This window comes from Pristiophorus japonicus, chromosome 6 (genome assembly GCF_044704955.1).
Source record: "Pristiophorus japonicus isolate sPriJap1 chromosome 6, sPriJap1.hap1, whole genome shotgun sequence".
NCBI classification, from domain to species: Eukaryota; Metazoa; Chordata; class Chondrichthyes; family Pristiophoridae; genus Pristiophorus; species Pristiophorus japonicus.
In genome coordinates, this window is record NC_091982.1 from 52,313,403 (window position 1) to 52,331,973 (window position 18,571).

Here is an 18,571-nt window from a genome sequence, read left to right on the forward strand (position 1 = left end):
GTTATCAGACAAGGATTATTTTTGCCAGAGAAAAGTCTTGTTTACTGCACTTGAAACTACAGGTATAAATCTCAGTCTAAATCACATTTGAGATTTGAAAGCCATGATTTAATTCAGGTTTCTTATTAAAGTCATGGAAAAAATGACTATCCTTATAGTACAGTACTACATAATTAATACGATAAATCTGCACATCATCTTAAACTTCTAAATTTAGATTATTCTAGCTTGAAAGTTTATTATTCATAACTATAAAAAATGCTACAGTAATTAAAAAATATCATTACGGAAGAGACTCAGGCATAAAAATTTCCCCAAGGCAAACTATCTCCCTGAAATGACAATACTCTAATTAGATTTTCCAAAGAGGAAGCATGGCCTAGTTTGTACCTCAACATCTTTACAGAGGCTGGTGGTTACAGTGAAACTGGAACAGATTCACGGGACCAAAACAAAAGTGTGACTTTACCAGCCCCAAAAAGCGCATTGTCCATTGGATAACACAAGAACGACTTACATTTATATACTGCCTTTCTAGGCCTCAGGATTTCCCAAAACACTTTACAGCTAATTAAGTACATTTTGACGTGTAGGCACTGTTGTAATGTAGGAAACGCGGCAGCCATTTTGCACGTAGCAATATCCCACTAATAGCAATGTGACAATGTCTAGATAATCTGCTGGTTGAGGGATAAATATTGGCCAGGACACCAGGTAGAACTCCCTTGCGCTCCTTCAAAATAGTGCCATGGGATCTTTTACACCCATCTGAGTGGTAGATGGGACCTCGGTTTAACATCTCATCCGAAAGACGGCATCTCCGACAGTGCAACGCTCCCTCAGTACTGCACTGAAGTTTCAGCCTAAATTTATATGCTCAAGTCCCTGGAGTGGGACTTGAATCCACAACCTGCTGACTCAGAGGCGAAGGTATACCCACTGAGCCAGGGCTGACATCTAAGGCTAACACAAAGCCAATTTAACGGGTGTCATGGATATATCGACACTGTAGTCTGTTGTACTCTTCTGTCCAAACCGAGACCTCAAGCAGATAATTATAAATAAATAAATTGGATATACTGATGACCTTCTTCCTGAAAGGGGTATATCAGGTGGAGAAAATCATACCAAATAAATAGCTTCACCATGTGAGAAGCTTTGTAGGTTTTCTGTCAGGTTGTGACATTGCACATTAGGGACAAGCAATACTTTATTTATCATACCTCACTACAAGTGCACCTCTTAATCATGAAGCAGCTTTGCAGCTCAAACGACATCCATTATTGTCCTCTTGCTTATAATGAATTTAGACTTGTCAACAGATGTGGCACCAGACTATCAAATGTCAAATGGAGTGTAGGAGTTAAAGGTGAGCAGTGGGCAGTGACTAATCAGGCTGTATTTTCAATGTGTCGCTGACATATGGGTTGCAATTGAGGAAGCTGAGAGAGCAACTGGTTTCAGCTGTCCATAATGGTGAGACAGAAAGATTTGAAAGACTTGCATTTATAAAGCACCTTTCACAACCATCGGATGCCTCAAAGCGCTTTACAACCAATTAAGTACTCTTGTAGCCATTGTTGCAAAGTAGGAAACACGGCAGCCAATTTGCACACAGCAAGCTCCCACAAACAGCAATGTGATTGTACATGCTGTTTGTAGCCACCAGATGGTGTAATTGTTGGAGGCCACTGAGCAGCACGCACATGGTGCTGCTCTGGTATAAAAGGCCAGCCATTTTGTGAGTCAGGCACTTTGGGCCAAAATAAAGGTTGTAGCTTGCTTGGTTAAACAGTACTCAGTTTGAATCTTTATTGCATATATAACAGTAATAATGACCAGATAATCTGTTTTTGTTATGTTGATTGAGGGATAAATATTGGCCCCCAAGGACACAGTGGATGACTCCCCTGCTCTTCTTCGAAATAGTGCCATGGGATCTTTTACATCCACCTGAGAGGGCAGACGGGGTCTCGGTTTAACAGCTCATCCGAAACGACAGTGCAGCACTCCCTCAGCACTGCACAGGAGTATCAGCCTAGATTTTGTGCTCAAGTCCCTGAAGTGGGACTTGAACTCACGACCTTCTGACTCAGAGGCGAGTGAGCTACCCACTGAGCCACAGCTGACACCGCTAATAGAACAAATAGCGCATCCATGAAAAACTTTCTACTTCAAATTCAATAGTGATGACCTTTCTTTCAGGTAACTAATAGCTCAAAAGAACTATTAATTTCAAGAAAACTATTCTACAGTTGTTGCAGCAAAAAATAATGCATCATTGCGAAGGTCAGGCTTGAGTGGTAGTCAGCATAAATGTTAAAAGAAAGCAAAGAGCCTGCATTTATAAAAGTGCCTTATCATGTCCTCAGGATGTCTCAAAGTGCTTTACATTCGGTGAATATTGAAATGCAGTCATTATTGCTATCCAAGCAATCGCAGCATCCAATTACCCAATACAAGGTCCCAGCAAATAAGATGAATGAGCAGTTAATCGCTATCTTTTTTTGATGTTGTTAGTCGGGGGAGGAAAATTGGTGAAGACACCAGATGTCCCTGCTCTTCTTCTGAAGGGATTTTTCCTATATGTCTGACAACGCAGATGGGACCTTGGTTTAAGGTCACCGCCGAAAAACGGCACCTCCAACAATGCAGCACTCCCTCCAGCGGTCAGCCTAGGGTATGCTGTAGGTCCCCAATGTTTGAACAAAAAAGCAATTGTGTTACTAACTGTGCCAAGTTGACACTGAACAAGTAGATTTTTCCATAAAAAATAATGCCTGGAAACAGGCAAACGCCTTGGCTGCGATTTCACCGACTGAGGCGGGCTCAGTGCGGCCGAGGTCGATCGCGGGCTATGATCCTGCTGCTGTCTCCATACCGGTTTCCCTAATGACTTTCCCCTGATTGGGCTGGTTAAGACTGTCCTACGAGGTTCCCGGCCAACCAAAAGAAAGTGGGTCTGATGACCTCATTTGATGACCCGTCATCAGCCAGTTTTCTTAAAGAGACCATGTCCACATTGATTTTGACGATTGTGCTGTCAGTGTTCTGCAGCATTGAGCTGCTGCAAACACTGACAAGTATGGCTCAGAGGTGCAGGGCTGCAGCCAGGCTCTCCCATGACTCCCTCCATATGTTTATGGAGGGAGTCACAGCACACAGGGGGTTCTCTTCCCTTCCAATGGGAGGAAGAGACCTCCCCAGGAGACCAACGCAGCCTGGTTGCACATTGCACAGGAGGACACAAGCAGGGATGAGGTCAGGAGAACCTGGCTGCAGTGGTGCAAACATTTCAATAATCTCAGTAGATCATGAAACATTACTGCAAAGCCACACTCAACCTCACGCTGTTGTGCCACTTATCACCTCCCCATCACTCTGCCTTCCCTACCCTACTCCAGCACATCCTTACTCACACTAACTTACATTGCACCTCCACCCATTCCTCTCTCTACAGAAACATAGAAAATAGAAACATAGTAAATAGGTGCAGGAGTAGGCCATTCAGCCCTTCAAGCCTGCACCACTATTCAATATGATCATGGCTGACCATGCAACTTCAGTACCCCATTCCTGCTTTCTCTCCATACCCCTTGATCCATTTAGTTGTAAGGGTCACATCTAACTCCCTTTTGAATATATCTACATTATCACATCCCCATCTCACTAACCACCCCTCACACTCATCCTTGTTCAGTCATATGAACTAACAGCACACAAGGGATCTTTTAGCCAATGTTCATGTAGAGTTTCTGTTAATATGTTGTCAAACATTGAAATCTTTATTTTGAACACTTTGCCTTCTTGGACCAATTTGTGTGCACCTTTGGCAGTGAATAGTGAGACATAAGAGTACCCCCCGCAATGGTGATGAAAGAAATGTGGGCATTAGAGAGATGCTTTATGGTGTTTGTCTGGGGTGGTGCCAACCTTGCACATCATGTGGCAGCCAGAATGTACAGCATCAAGTGAAATACATTTGGCCATGGTGAGATCATCCCTGGCCTCCTGGGCATCAAAGTAGTCAGGTGCTGATGTCCTGTTTCCTGTGCAGCATCTGTTGATTACAGAGAAGGTTGGTGGTGTTGTTGATGCTGCTGGTGTGCCTGGTGCTGTTGGTGCTGATGGAATAGATGGCAGTTGAAGTTGAGATGACAGAAGCGATCTGTCAATGGTGAGAGAGGTTGTTCCAAGAAGGTGAGAGTGGATAGAAAGTTTACTCCCAACACTTCCAACATGCATGAAGCTGAAAAGTGTGTTCCAAATCCTGAAGGCTCAGCTTCTAAGATTGGAAAGTGAACAGCTGTGAAATGGTAGCTTTTGTACCACACTTGAAACTGTCACCTATTCAAAGCAATGGAGAGTAATTGAAAATCCAACTTATGTACCTAACATGATCCCTGAGAGATGGGAACCTCATTTAAAAAGCTGGAAAAATGGTGAGTCGGTGGTAAAATGCTGTTTACGTATCTTTTAACAAGCTCTTGCCTATTTCAATTGGCTCACCCGTCGCTTAGTGTCAGGTTTGTAAAGCTCAGACAGAAGTGGCACTTGGGAAACTGACACGGAGGCAGATTCACAGCGGGAATCCCGCCCCGCTGTCAATCTTTTAGATTTTTGACAGCGGACCCACCTCCGAACCTGCCCTCTGAGCGCCGGCAAAATTCTAGCCCTTGAGTGTGGTTTGTAACAAGTCAGTAAAGGTTCTTGTCCAATCATTAGAATGAAGGACTTGGTTGAATTAAGATTGAGAAGTGTAATGGGTTGGACACTGGACTTTCACTCTTCGGATCTAAATTCGAATTCAGCTCAAGCGGACAGGATGAAAGTTTCCTCTATTTACTGATTGCAGTGTTCGGAGTCTGGGCATTCTCACGTCAGTTCTAAGCTGGTGTGGGCCCAACACACAAAACAAACTCAACTTTGGCGCTATTTTGCTAATCTCACTCAGGCCGTAGGGTGGTAGGAATAGCAAAAAGGATGCAGTAAGGGGTGACCTGATAAGCCGAGTGCTGAAACACATAGCTGGGTCAGAGCAACTAACCATTTAAAAATAAATGGGTGAATGCTGCAACTTAAATAGCAGAGGAAGTAATTTCAGAGGAGTGTGCTTATTCTAAGACTATGTCCCCTAGTTTTAGTTTCCCCTATGAGTAGAAATATCCTCTCTGATCCACCCTGCCAAGCCCCCTCACTATCCCGTAAATTTCAATAAGATTACCTCTCATTCTTCTGAACACCAATGTGTATAGGCCCAACCTACTCAACCTATCCTCATTTGTCAACCCCCTCATCTCCAGAATCAACCTAGTGAACCTTCTCTGAACAGCTCAATCTAGTGAACCTTCTCTGACCAACAGAATAATAAGGAGGCACAGACTACTTGGATAATAAGGGTCAAATGAGGTAAGACTTGCTTCCATTCCAAAAGTGAGTTCTCAGGTGACTGAACAGTCCAATACAGGAACTACAGTCTCTGTCACAGGTGGGACAGACAGTCTTTGAAGGAAAGAGTGGGTGGGGAGTCATGTTTGCCGCACGCTCCTTCCACTGCCTGCGCTTGCTTTCTGCATGCTCTTGGTGATTACATTACAACAGTGATTACACTCCAAAAGTACTTCTTTGGCTGTAACGTGCTTTGAGTCGTTTGGTGATCGTGAAAGGCGCTATATAAATGCAAGTCTTTCTTTCTTTCTTTATTCCAAAGTAATACTCATCCCCCAACACATCGTCTTACCATTTTTTTGATTTCAATTTGGGGGGAGAATTTCGTGGAATGAGAAAAAGTGCTCTCATCGGATGCATATCACAGAGCGCTGGAAAAGAAAAGAGAGAAAAAACAGATGGATTTAATTAGGGAAGGAACAATAAACATAATTAATGACTTCTCCAGTGTGACAAATAATTCAAAAACCCACTAAGTACCGCTGGTATACATATGGATACAAATTGTTTTCAGGATCAGTCAATACTTTTATTACACCCAAAATGGAATGCATTTCAAGGCAGTCCAACGTGTTATTATTATCCAACAGAAACTGATGTACTGATCATGGTGCTCACATCAATGCATTGGACCTAATAGAGGTCTTTAAGATTATGAAAAGGTTTGACAGGGCGGACAAAGAGATGTTTCCACTTGTGGAGGAAACCAAAACTAGGGGACATAAATATAAGATAGTCATTAATAAACCCCATAGGGAATTCGGGAAAAACCTCTTTATCCAGAGAATAGTGAGAATGTGGAACTCGTCACCACATGGAATGGTTGAGGTTAATAGCATAGATGCATTTAAGGTAGAAAAATACATGAGGAAGAAAGGAATAGCAGAGTATGCTGGTAAGGCAAGACGAAGTAGGCTGGGAGGAGGCTCGTGTGGGGCATTAACCCTGGCATAGACCCGTGGGCTAAATGGCCTGTTTCTGTGTTGTACATTCTATGTAATTCCACTATGATGTGTTATAAATCCACGAGAACCCTTCAACAACCCACATGGACCCTCAATTGCCACCAGCCATTAAATGCAACCCAAAAAAAGTGACTTACGGGGGGCTCCTTCGGCCATTTCAATCGCGGTGATTCCCAATGACCACAGATCACTCTGTGGGAAAAGCAATAACATAATGAATGGTGAGCCTAATACTTTAACTAAGAGCAAATGTCAGAACTGAAGGACAACCGGGGGTCGTGGTTACTTAGCAATGAACACACTATTCCCCTCAGTCATGGAGGACTGAGTTGGCTAAACTGTGGACACGGAGATGTCAATCGCTGTTGATCCAGGAGGTGTACTTCAACAAGGTGACAGCACCTCATTATCCAGGCAACCCAAGTCAGTCTCCAGGTGATGAAGGTGACTGGAGTTCGAGATGTGGCATTGGAATTAAGAGTCCAAATTCAATGCCTTCAAAAACAATATTTTTTAGTAACTGTTAAAAGTCAATCAAACACGGAAGTCACATTCCTTCAATGTTTCTGTTTTCTTATAGTCTGATTAGAAGGAGTTCAAAATGATGAAGGCATTTGATAGAGTAAAGAAGAAACTAATTAATGGGGGGAAGAGTTCAGCTGAGCGAAAATGTAAAAGTTCAAAGAATAAAGAGAAGGCAATAGAGCAGGGTAGCACTGGGGGAAATGAAAACCAGAGCATGACAGGAAGGGACAGAATGTAAAAACATAAAAGTGTATCAGAAAGGGGGTCAAAGCAGGAAAAAATGGTAAAAAAAACTAATTTAAAAGCTCTTTATCTGAATGCACGCATTTGTAAAAAAATAGATGAGTTGACGGCACAAATAGATACGAATGTATATGATCTGACAGCCATTACAGAGACGTGGTTGCAAGGTGACCAAAGCTGAGAACTAAATATTTGACAATTCAGAAGGACAGACAGAAAAGAAGAGGTGGGGGTAGCTCTGTTAATAAAGGATGAGATCAGTGCGTTAATGAGAAACGATATTGGCTCAGAAGATCAAGATGTTGAATCAGTTTGGGTGGAGATAAGGAATAATAAGGGGAAAACGTCACTGGTGGGTGTACTCTATAGGCCCCCTAACAGTAGCTACACTGTTGGATGGAGTATAAATCAAGAAATAATGGAGGCTTGTATAAAAGGAATGGCAATAATCATGGGTGATTTTAACCTGCATATTGATTGGACAATGCAAATTGGCCAGGGTAGCCTTGAGAAAGAGTTCATAGAGTGTATCCGGGATAGTTTTCTTGAACAGTATGTTGTGGAACCAATCAGGGAGCAGGCTATATTAGACCTGGTACTGTGTAATGAGACAGGATTGATAAGCGATCTCCTAGTAAAGGATCCTCTAGGAATGAGTGACCATAGCTTGGTTGAATCTCGGATTCAGTTGGAGGGTCTGAAAGTTGGATCTCAAACCAGTGTCGCAAGATTAAATAAAGGAGACTACAAAGGTATGAAGGCAGAGTTGGCTAGGGTGGACTGGGAAAATAGATTGAAGTGAAGCCACATCTAGAGTACTGAGTACAGTTTTGGTCTCTGTTTTTAAGGAAGGATATACTTACATTGGAGGCTGTTCAGAGAAGGTTCACTTGGTTGATTCCGGAGATGAGGGGGTTGACTTATGAAGATAGGTTGAGTAGATTGGGCCTATACTCATTGGAGTTCAGAAGATGAGAGGGGATCTTATCGAAACATATAAGATAATGAGGGGGGCTTGACAAGGTGGATGCATAGAGGATATTTCCACTCATAGGGGAAACTAAAACTAGGGGGCATAGTCTCAGAATAAGAGGCCACCCATTTAAAACTGGGATGAGGAGGAATTTCTTCTCTCAGAGGGTTGTAAATCTGTGGAATTCTCTGTCCCAGAGAGCTGTGAAGGCTGGGTCATTGAATATAGTTAAGACAGAAATAGACAGAATTTTGAGCAATAAGGAAGTGAAGGGTTATGTAGAGCGGGCAGGGAAGTGGAGCTGAGTCCATGATCAGATCAGCCATGATCTTAGTAAATGGTGGAGCAGGCTCGAGGGGCCAAATGATCGACTCCTGCTCCTATTTCTTATGTTCTTAAACTATTTTCACTGGCTGGAGGGTCAGTAACCAAATGGACACAGATTAAAGAGCCAGAGGGGAAATTAAGCAATTTTATTTTAATGATTTGCCTGAAAGGGTGGTGGAGCAGATCAACTTTCAAAAGAGAATTGGATAAATTATTGAAAAGGAAAAAGGAGGGCTATGGGAAAACAGTAGTGGAGTGAGACTAATTGGATAATTCATTCAAAGAGATGGCACAGGCATGATGGGTGGTGTTATATATGCAGACTATAGTTATACTCTCTGTGTAGTCACTGTATAGTTGCATAAGATGGAGACTTGTTACCTGATGTATTATCAATAAGGTTTACACTGTGTATATACTATGCTGGCACCCCTAGAGGGTGCAATTGATGGAGATCGGGTTTCCCTGCCCCTGTGGCAGAGGCTGTCCACCAAAGGGCACTGTGGTGGAAGACCTGAGGGTCACCTGCATAGGTGTGCAGGGCCCAGTATAAAAGGCTGCCCACCATGCTTGTGCCTCACTCCGGAGTTATAAATAAAGGACCAAGGTCACCACAGTTTGAGTACAACACACTGCCTCGTGGAGTCATTCATAAGTGCATTACAGACATAAGAGGTGGAATGGCCTCCTTCTGCGCCATATGATTCGATGACTACATGATTCTCTTTATTTACTAGCTACAACTTTTTCTTTATTTTCTAACTAAGTCAAAAAACGTTTCCCAAATTTAGCCATGTTTGCAAATTATCATAAAAACATTTCCAGTAACAACCAAAAAAGTATCCAATAATGCTGCCACTTAATTTGTAGTAAAAGTACTCGTGCGCATGACTGATACCAGTCCCAAAATCAAACCACAAGGAGCACTGACGTACAGACAGTTGATGTTCAGGTTTCATTCTTACACCTGACTTCCTAACATTGAAAATGCCGTTGAATTGTGGTTGATTTTGAATATCGTGCAAATTTCATCAACTAAACTCACAGTTAAAATTGAAAAATTTAGGTTGAGCTGATGAGATTCAATGCTATAAAAAAATAGAACCACTTGTAACACTTAGAATATAACACTTCTCTCAACCTCAGGACGTCTCAAAGTGCTTTACAGCCAATGAAGTACTTTTGAAGTGTGGTCACTGTTGTAATGTGGGAAACGCGGCAATTTGTGCACAGCAAGCTCCCACAAACAGCAATGTGATAATGACCAGATAATCTTTCTTTTTAAGTGATGTTGGCTGAGGGATATATATTGGCCTGGACATCAGGAGAACTCCCCTACTCTTCTCCGAATAGTACCACAGGATCTTTTATGTGCACCCGAGAGACAGACGGGGCCTCGGCTTAATATCTCATCCAAATGACGGATGCATCAGCTTTGTGAGGTATTCAGTCACACATGGCTGTCACTCAGATTCCATGCACTAAATTATCTACATCAGAATTGATTACGTTTATAATAAAAGTTACATGAGCTAATTAGGAATACCAGAAGAACAACTAAATCTTCTGTGAACCATTAGACTATTCCAGCCTTGGTATTAATCTGAGAACTTCAACGTGCTATATTGTAACAACACTTCGATGAGAACTATCAGTTGGCAAAAGCAGTTCAAAAACATAAATACAAGTTCTGGTCGCCATATTATAAAAAGGATATAGAGGCACTGGAGAGAGTGCAAAAAGATTACAAGGATGATACAGAATACGAGGGTACATCTATCAGGAAAGGCTGAACAGGCTGGGTCTCATTTCTCTTGAAGGCTGAGGGGTGACCTAATCGAGGTCTTTAAAATTATGAAAGGTTTTGATAGAGTGGATACAGAGAGAGTGTTTCCACTTGTGGGGAAGAGCATAACTAGAGGCCATCAATATAAGATAGTCACCAAGAAATCCAATAGAGAATTCAGAAGAAACTTCTTTACCCAGAGCATGATGAGGATGTGTAACTCGCTGCCACAGAGAGTGGTTGAAGCAAATAGAATCGATGCACTTAAGGGGAGGCTAGATAAGCACATGAGGGAGAAGGGAATAGAGGGTAATGCTGATAGATTTAGATGAGGAAAGACGAGAGGAGGCTCAAGTGGAGCATGAATGCCGGCATGGACTGGTTGGGCTGAATGGCCTGTTTCTGTGCCGTATATCCTGTGTAATCCTATGTAAAGACATGCCGACACACACATTTTAGTATTTCAAAATAGAAATATGTACGCTCCCTGTGCACAAGGAGTGACGGCCATGTAAAAGGGATTTTAACTGACACCACGCAGCGGGAATGGATTACCCGCACGTTAACATGGCATCTGAAAACTTCTCGCCTCGCTCCTGGTCCATTGCTGCTCACCGCCGCTGTAACTGGGCTTGGTTTTAAGTGGTCAAGCAACAGCTTCATTAAAATACATGCAGATCGGGGTTCTATGATGTCATGAGGACCTCATGATGTCATTCGGAACACAATGGTATTTTAACCGACTGAGCGGGAGTGCCTGTCGTTGCCCGGCCACTCGGTGAAAGAAGTGGAGGCCCCAAAACTTAACTTTCCAGGGCGTGTGTTCCTCCGTGCCCCATAAGGAGAGTCTGTGCCTTTGCTTCCCCAGTATGCCCCCCTCATGTTCTCCTCCAGCCCCCATTCCCACCTGCAAGTCCATGTTGAAATCCACCACCCCTCTGATTTACCGGAGTGCTGGTGTACGTTCATAGGATTACACAGGATAAACGGCACAGAAACAGGCCATTCGGCCCAACCAGTCCATGCCAGCGTCTATGCTCCACTCGAGCCTCCTCCCGTCTTTCCTCATCTAAATCTATCAGCATAACCCTCTATTCCCTTCTCCCTCACATGCTTGTCTAGCCTTCCCTTAAATGCATCGATACTATTCGCTTCAACCACTCTCTATGGCAGTGAGTTCCACATTCTCACCACTCTCTGGGTAAAGAAGTTTTTTCAGAATTCCTTGAATTGACTATCTTATATTGATGGCCTCTAGTTATGCTCTTCCCCACAAGTGGAAACACTCTCTCTGTATCCACTCTATCAAAACCTTTCATAATTTTAAAGACCTCTATTAGGTCACCCCTCAGCCTTCTATTTTCAAGAGAAAAGAGACGCAGCCTGTTCATCCTTTCCTGATGTGTATAACTTCGCATTTCTGGTATCATCCTTGTAAATCTTCTCTGCAACCTCTCTAGTGCCTCTTTCAACAAATGGTAATTCCGGAGACACACAAACGTCAATAAAACATGTACGAGACGAATATTATAAAGTATTTACAGCACAGAAACAGGTCATTCAGTTCAACAGGTCCTTGCCGGTGTTTATGCTCCACACCAGCCTCCTCCCATCCTTCTTCATCTCACCCCATCAACATCTCATTCGATTCCTTTCTCCCGCAAGTGTTTATCGAGCTTCCCCTTGAATGCATCTTTGCTATTCACCTCAAGTACTCCTTGTGGTAGCGCATTTCACATTCCAACCACTCTGGATAAAAGAATTTCTCCTGAATTCCTGATTGGATGTATTAGTGATGTTCATATATTTATGGCCCCTAGTTTTGGTCTTGGCCGCAAGTGGAAACCCTTTTTAATCTTGAAGACCTCGATCAGGTCACCCCCTCAGTCTTCTCTATACTGAAGAAAAGAGAGCCAGCCTGTTCAGTCTTTGTATGTGAAAGGAAGTAGCTGGAAGCAGCTTTGATCCATTAGGAAGCAAGCTGAGATAATCCCATATTTTGGCTGTTTCTGATCACAAATTCTCCCGTTTATTCCGTGCACTGAAGAGCCGGTTTTCCGAGTTTGTCCTTCCAGCTGTCCACACATGAGGGGCAATGGAAGGTACGCTGCTGTCCATGACATTCCCTCCACTCATTTTCATGCACAGAAACTCTTGGGCAGCACTAAGCCCATGGCTTGCCTGTAGGCATGGGCTAGCAGGAAAGGCTGTCCTGCCAGCAGTGCAAACAGAGATCATCACCCTTACATCTACAATTGGAAATTCCTCCTTCAGCACAACGTTCAAAGCTTCTTCATATGTTGTACATATCATAATGTTAAATCATTCTGCCCACTAAAATATTGCTGCAACTGAAGTAAAACCAAGGATGCATGTGGAATTACTTTCTCGGTCCATCACCCTTTTCTTCCATAATCCCACGCACTGAGAAACAAGAGCCTTACGTTTTACATTTTTTTCTCATGATTCATTATTTATGAATGGTATATAAGTAGTCTATTTTTATTCCTTTGCTCATCTCTTTTCCTCAATGAGAACGGATGTGGCAAAGCAACAAAGTAACTATGTTGGCTTATAATAATGTTGAGTTTTTAAAATCTTCCTCGTTCCAACTTTCTCCCTTGCTTTCCTTTCCTTAAGGCAGTAACTATTTGCTGAAGCAATGCCCCCCTCTGAATGTCAGCCACTATTCATGTGCGGGCCGTGGTGGCACATAACCTCTTGTCCTAATGTCATGTTTAAATAAGAACATAAGAACATAAAAAATAAGAGCAGGAGTAGGCCATTTGGCCCATTGAGCCTGTTCTGCCATTCAATATCATGGCTGATTTTCTACCTCAACTCCACTTCCCTGCCTGCTCCCCCTATCCCTTGATTGCCTTAACATTCAAAAATCTATTGATCTCTGTCTTGAATATACTCAACGACTGAGCATCCAGGCACTCTGGGGTAGAGAATTCCAAAGATTCACCACACTCTCAGTGAAGAAATTTCTCCTCATCTCAGTCCTAAATGGCTGACTCCTTATTCGGAGACTGTGACCCCTGGTTCTAGACTCCCCAGCCTGGAGAAACATCCTCCCTGCATCTACCCTGTCAAGCCCTGTAAGAATTCTGTATGTTTCAATGAGATCACCTCTCATTCTTCTAAACTCTGAAGAATATAGGCCTAATATACTCAATTTCACCTCATAGGGCAATCCCCCCAAATAATATTGTGGATTTATCTTTCCTATACTAATGACAATCTAGTATAGTTCTATGAGATCCCCTTACAGTTGCCTCTTTTTAATAACAAACAACTTGCATTTATATAGCACCGTTAACATAGAAAAACGTCACTAAGTGCTTCACAGAAGGCAGACTGAAAATAGATACCTTGCCGACCAGAGTGAGATTCAGAGGGCTGAGGGAAAGCTTGGCCAAAGGTATATTAAGCACAGCATCGATAAATACCCTTTGACCTCTTTCAATTTCACCTTCAGGCACGGTACGATGCAAAGAAAAGTGCAGAAGAAGGTGTTCAACTTGAAATGGTGAAAAATCCAACTGTTCCGGTCGGTTTCAAGTGTTTAGTGGCTCTGGGCTAGTGTGTGGGTGTGTTTCTTCCATTTTTCATGACTTTGTACACATTACACATTACCATCGATCGTAACCCGAACCGGTACTGGCACAAGCTTCTCACAAGAACAGCATTACATCTAGTATAAGACCACCACTGGCCTGAACTTAAGGCTCCCAATCCATAACCATTTCACAGGTTTATAATACTTTTTAATGGTGTGGTACTAGACCTGGTATAGTAAATTCTGAGTGATGAATGTACTGGAACTGATCACAATAATACATTTTGCTGCCAGCCCATCCCCAGTCACAACTGAGCTCTGCCCGAAACCATTTTTCTCTCAGATTTAATCAAACAGCTCTCCTGGGATGGTGATTCAATCCATTCTCTTTCTGTCAGTGTCTGTTAAAATCTGATTTTGCTCTAACTCTAGTATCCCATGAAACATCCATATTTTATCTTGTGTTTATCTCATTAGAACTATTCCTGTAACCCTCTGAATGTTTGCTCGGGTTATCCATGAATTACATTTTGTCATTTGCCATTTCTTTTAAGGTGAACTATGTGAGAACTGCTGAATTTGAGGCTTTATTATTGTTCTATACGTATAACCGTGCTCAGATTTGCCCAGAATTCCATATTTAACACTATAAAGTTATGACAAGACTGCCTACCTTCGGACAAGACATTAAACCAAGGCCCCGTCTGCCCTATCAGGTGGCTGCAAAAGATTATATGGCACTATTTCGAAGATGCGTACGGGGGTCTGGCCAATATTTATCCCCCAACCAAAATCACTAAAACAGATTAACTGGTCATTATCACATTGCCGTTTATGGGAGCTTGCTGTGTGCAAATTGGATGCTGTGTTTCCTACATTACAACAGTGACTACTTCAAAAATAGACTTCATTGGCTGTAAAGCGCTTTGGGACATCCGGAGGTTGTGAAAGATGCTATATAAATGCAAGTTCTTTCTTTCCTCTTTACCTCAATGCATGGAACTGAAATGTAACTTATTCTTCATGGCCCATTCATGTGCTTATAGAATTCTAAAGCCTTGACTTGTTTTGCCTCTTTGCTCTGAATATATCTAATTTATCTACATTTGATTTATACTTTCCTAATGCGGTGTTCAGATTGAGGTTTTAAAGCGAGATGCTTCTGGGTTGGTTTCCACATTATGTCAGCTGTGGCTCAGTGGGTAGCAATCTTGTCTCCGAGTCAGAAGGTTGTGGGTTCGAGTCCCACTTCAGGGACTTGAGCATGGAAATCTAGGCTGTCACTCTAGTGCAGTACTGAGGGAGTGCTGCACTGTCAGAGGTGCCGTCTCTTGGATGAGACATTAAACCGAGGCTCCGTCTGACCACTCAAATGGACATAAAAGATCCCATGGCACTATTTCGAAGAAGAGCAGGGGAAGTGGCCTGGCCCATAGTTATTCCTCAATCAACATAAAAAAAAAATTATCTGGTCATTATCACGTTGCTGTTTGTGGGAGCTTGCTGTGTGTAGGTTGGCTGCCGCTTTTCCGACATTACAACATTCCAAAAGTTGGCTGTAAAGTGCTTTGAGACGTCCGGTGGTTGTGAAAGGTGCTATATAAATCCAAGTCTTTTATTCTTTCTTTATCTCTGTTGTAAACTCAGCTGTAATGCTTTAGATACATTCATAGAGTATCCTTGGGTGGGTCTTCCTTTTGGAAAGCATGCTGGGAACGAAGAGGCTAATATTTTGCGTTTGTGCTGCCGGGGGTGGGTGGAGAGTTTGCCAGCAGGCATATTAGGAAAGCAGGAGCAGCATTCCCAAAATTCAGGGCCAATGGGTGAGGATTCCAACTGGCAGCATGAACTCGGAAAAATCTGCCAGTCATTTTCTATTTGGAATCAAAAACACAATTTCTAAATTTGTGGATAACACTAAATTGAGGGTGATAGTTAATTCAGAGGAGGACTGCAACAAATTACAAGAAGACATTAATTAACTTGCAGAATTGGCAAATGAAATTCAATACAGATAAATGTAAGATATTACATTTTGGTAGGAAGAATAGGGAAATCACATTACTTAGAGTTTGCAAGTCTGGGTGGGGTAGCGGATTGATTCAACTGGACTACTTCAGTGGGCAGTTAAGAGTTAATCACGTTGTCTTGGGACTGAAGTCACATAAAGGCAGACCAGGTAAGGATGGCAGATCTTCTGCTCTAATAGGACATTAGTGAACTTGTTGGGTTTTTTACGACAATCCAACAGCTTCATAGTCATTTTTACTGATAACAGCTTTTTATGTCCAGGTTTCTTCTTTTTTTAAAACCGAATTCAAATTCTCAAACTGCCGTGTTGGGATTTGAACTCACGTTCTCTGAATTGTCAGTGCGGGTCGAGGCCAAAGTAAGTGTGGTATATGCAAGCACTCGAACAATGACTCCACGAGATAAGGGTATTGTACTTGAACTGTAGTGACCTTCGTCCGTTTATTGAAGCTCCTTGAGTGAGGACACAATGAGGTGAGCTCGCTTTGATACTTGGTTACCTGCAGTGTGCAGGTGACCCTTAGGTCTCCACCAGTAGCACCCTCTGGTGGTACAGGTGTGGTGTATACAGTGTGAAGATACATTAAGTGGTCTAGTGTTACTGTACATACATTATACATACAAAACAGTAAGTGTACAGGATTCTCGAAGGTTGGCACCTTTTATTTAAAAAAACATGTTTTTATGTTTCCCAGTTTTCTGTTGGCTGTCAGCAGCTGTCAGCACTGGCATGGATCTCACATGGAGCAAAAAGGAGATTAATTTGTGAATTTTAACAACGAAATGATCTGGAACGAATTGAAACTGAATCGGGTGAGCACAGTCAGCAAACTCTGAGCCAACCTGTTTCCAATTCATGAGTGTTTCACTTTTCTCAAAGTACGGTGTAATGCGACTGATTCTTCTGAGCCTTGAATCGCAGACGTCAGGGCCTGGAGTTTCTGCTCGATTGCACTGGTCTTTATAAGGGGTTATGGGGAGCGGGCAGGGAAGTGGACCTCAGTCCATGGTTGGATCAGCGATGATCGTCTTAAATGGCAGAGCAGGCTTGAGGGGCTGTATGGCCTACTCCTGCTTTTTATGTTCTTATGCTCTTTTTGGCGCAATTCCCCCGATATCGGTTTAACCGCCGCAAAAGATCACCAAATTTTAAGCGCAAATTGCGTTCAACGCAACTCACGATCTTTTGCACGAATTAAAAAAATATCATGCTTGAAGCCGGCCCCGCCCACAACACTGGCCACTCCCCCCAGGATGAATTCATCACCATTGGGTGTTTCCGCTCTTTGCGCTCGTTTGTGGGCCTTCGAGGAGCCTCCAAAAAGTCAGCTGAATCTTTTGGGCACAAGGACATGAATAGGAACGTTTTAAAAGATTTTGAATTATTATTTTTTTTAATCTACGAAGGAACTGACCACTATCCGCCAATCTCAGTAGAAGAGTTTTGTACATTTTTTCAAGGTAATTTTCAGTGACTTAAAAGCAGGTGGTGGATTGACACTGTGATTTGAAATATTTATTTTTTGTGCATTTTCAGCTGCATTAAATCAAACTTTACCAAGTTACCACTCTTAAATATATCAAAGAATACTTTTTTAAAGCAATTTTTTGTTAAATTAAGTTTTAAAACGCTGCCCGTTTGCGCTGGTTCATGTCAGATTTTGCGTTTGGTGATGTGCAAATGAGTGTGAGCGGAAACTCGGGGGGGTGGGGGGAAGAGGAGGCGGGGAAACACTTTTTAATACAGGCGCGAATTTGGTCTCCAGAATCGGCAATTGTGCCAAAGTGAATCTCTACCCTCAGTGTTTGTGAACAGTGTCAGCCATGGGTAGCACACTCAACTCTGAGTCAGAAGGTTGCGGGTTCAAGTCCCACTCCAGGGACTTGAGCACAAAACCCAGGCTGACACTCCAGTGCAGTGAAGTGCTAAGGGAGTGCTGCATTGTCGGAGGTGACGTCTTTCAGATGAGACATTAAACCAAGGCCCTGTCTGCTCTCTCAGGTGGATATAAGAGATCCTATGGCACTAATTCAAAGAGCAGGGGAGTTATCCCTGGTTTCCTGGCCAATATTTATCCCTCAATCAACATAACAAAACAAATTATCTGATCATTATCACATTGCTGTTTGTGGGAGCCTCCTATGTGCAAATTGGCTGCCGCGTTTCCCACATTGGCTACACTCCAAAAGTACTCCATTTGCTGTAAAGCGCTTTGAGACGTCCGGTAGATGTGAAAGGCACTATATAAATGCAATTCTTTCTTTCAGATTTTCCTCGTGTTCTTCTGCACTATTGGTGCGGGTACAATGTCCATTCTTCACCACTCTTCATGCTTTGGTGCTCAACTGATCCCATCAACTGCTTTCAATCTCAACACACACCACCAAGAATTTAACTGGCAAATTGCTCTCTGTGCAAACTTTCGACGACATGGTGGCCAGTTCTTTCCTCATTCCTCTGTAATGATGCTAGTGGCCAATGTAACTGGATCTTTCCTACTGGCATCACAACACTAAGGATGCTGACCCTCTTCTAAGACTGTTACTGTGAGGGGACACGTTGTTAAATGTAGGCCGATTCCTCTTCAACTCAGAACCGGAAATATTAATTTGCGTAAGCTGTAGCTGTTGATCTATTGTTGAAAAATTGCTTCCTGGATCACGTCTAATACCATCCAAAAGCTGAGACTCCCATCTGATGTTGCCGT

At 42.7% G+C, this 18,571-nt stretch overlaps 1 protein-coding gene across 1 annotated transcript in view; it reads right to left on the bottom strand.

Moving 5' to 3' along the window:
* Nucleotides 1-18,571, bottom strand: part of LOC139265663 (mitogen-activated protein kinase kinase kinase kinase 4) — a 421,183-nt gene that overhangs the window by 206,012 nt on the left and 196,600 nt on the right. The window contains exons 8-9 of the mRNA XM_070882863.1: nucleotides 6,551-6,605; nucleotides 5,741-5,819 (exon numbers count right to left, since the gene is read on the bottom strand). Of these exons, the coding sequence (XP_070738964.1) occupies nucleotides 5,741-5,819; nucleotides 6,551-6,605 (134 nt within the window). The remainder of the gene's footprint in view (nucleotides 1-5,740; nucleotides 5,820-6,550; nucleotides 6,606-18,571) is intronic.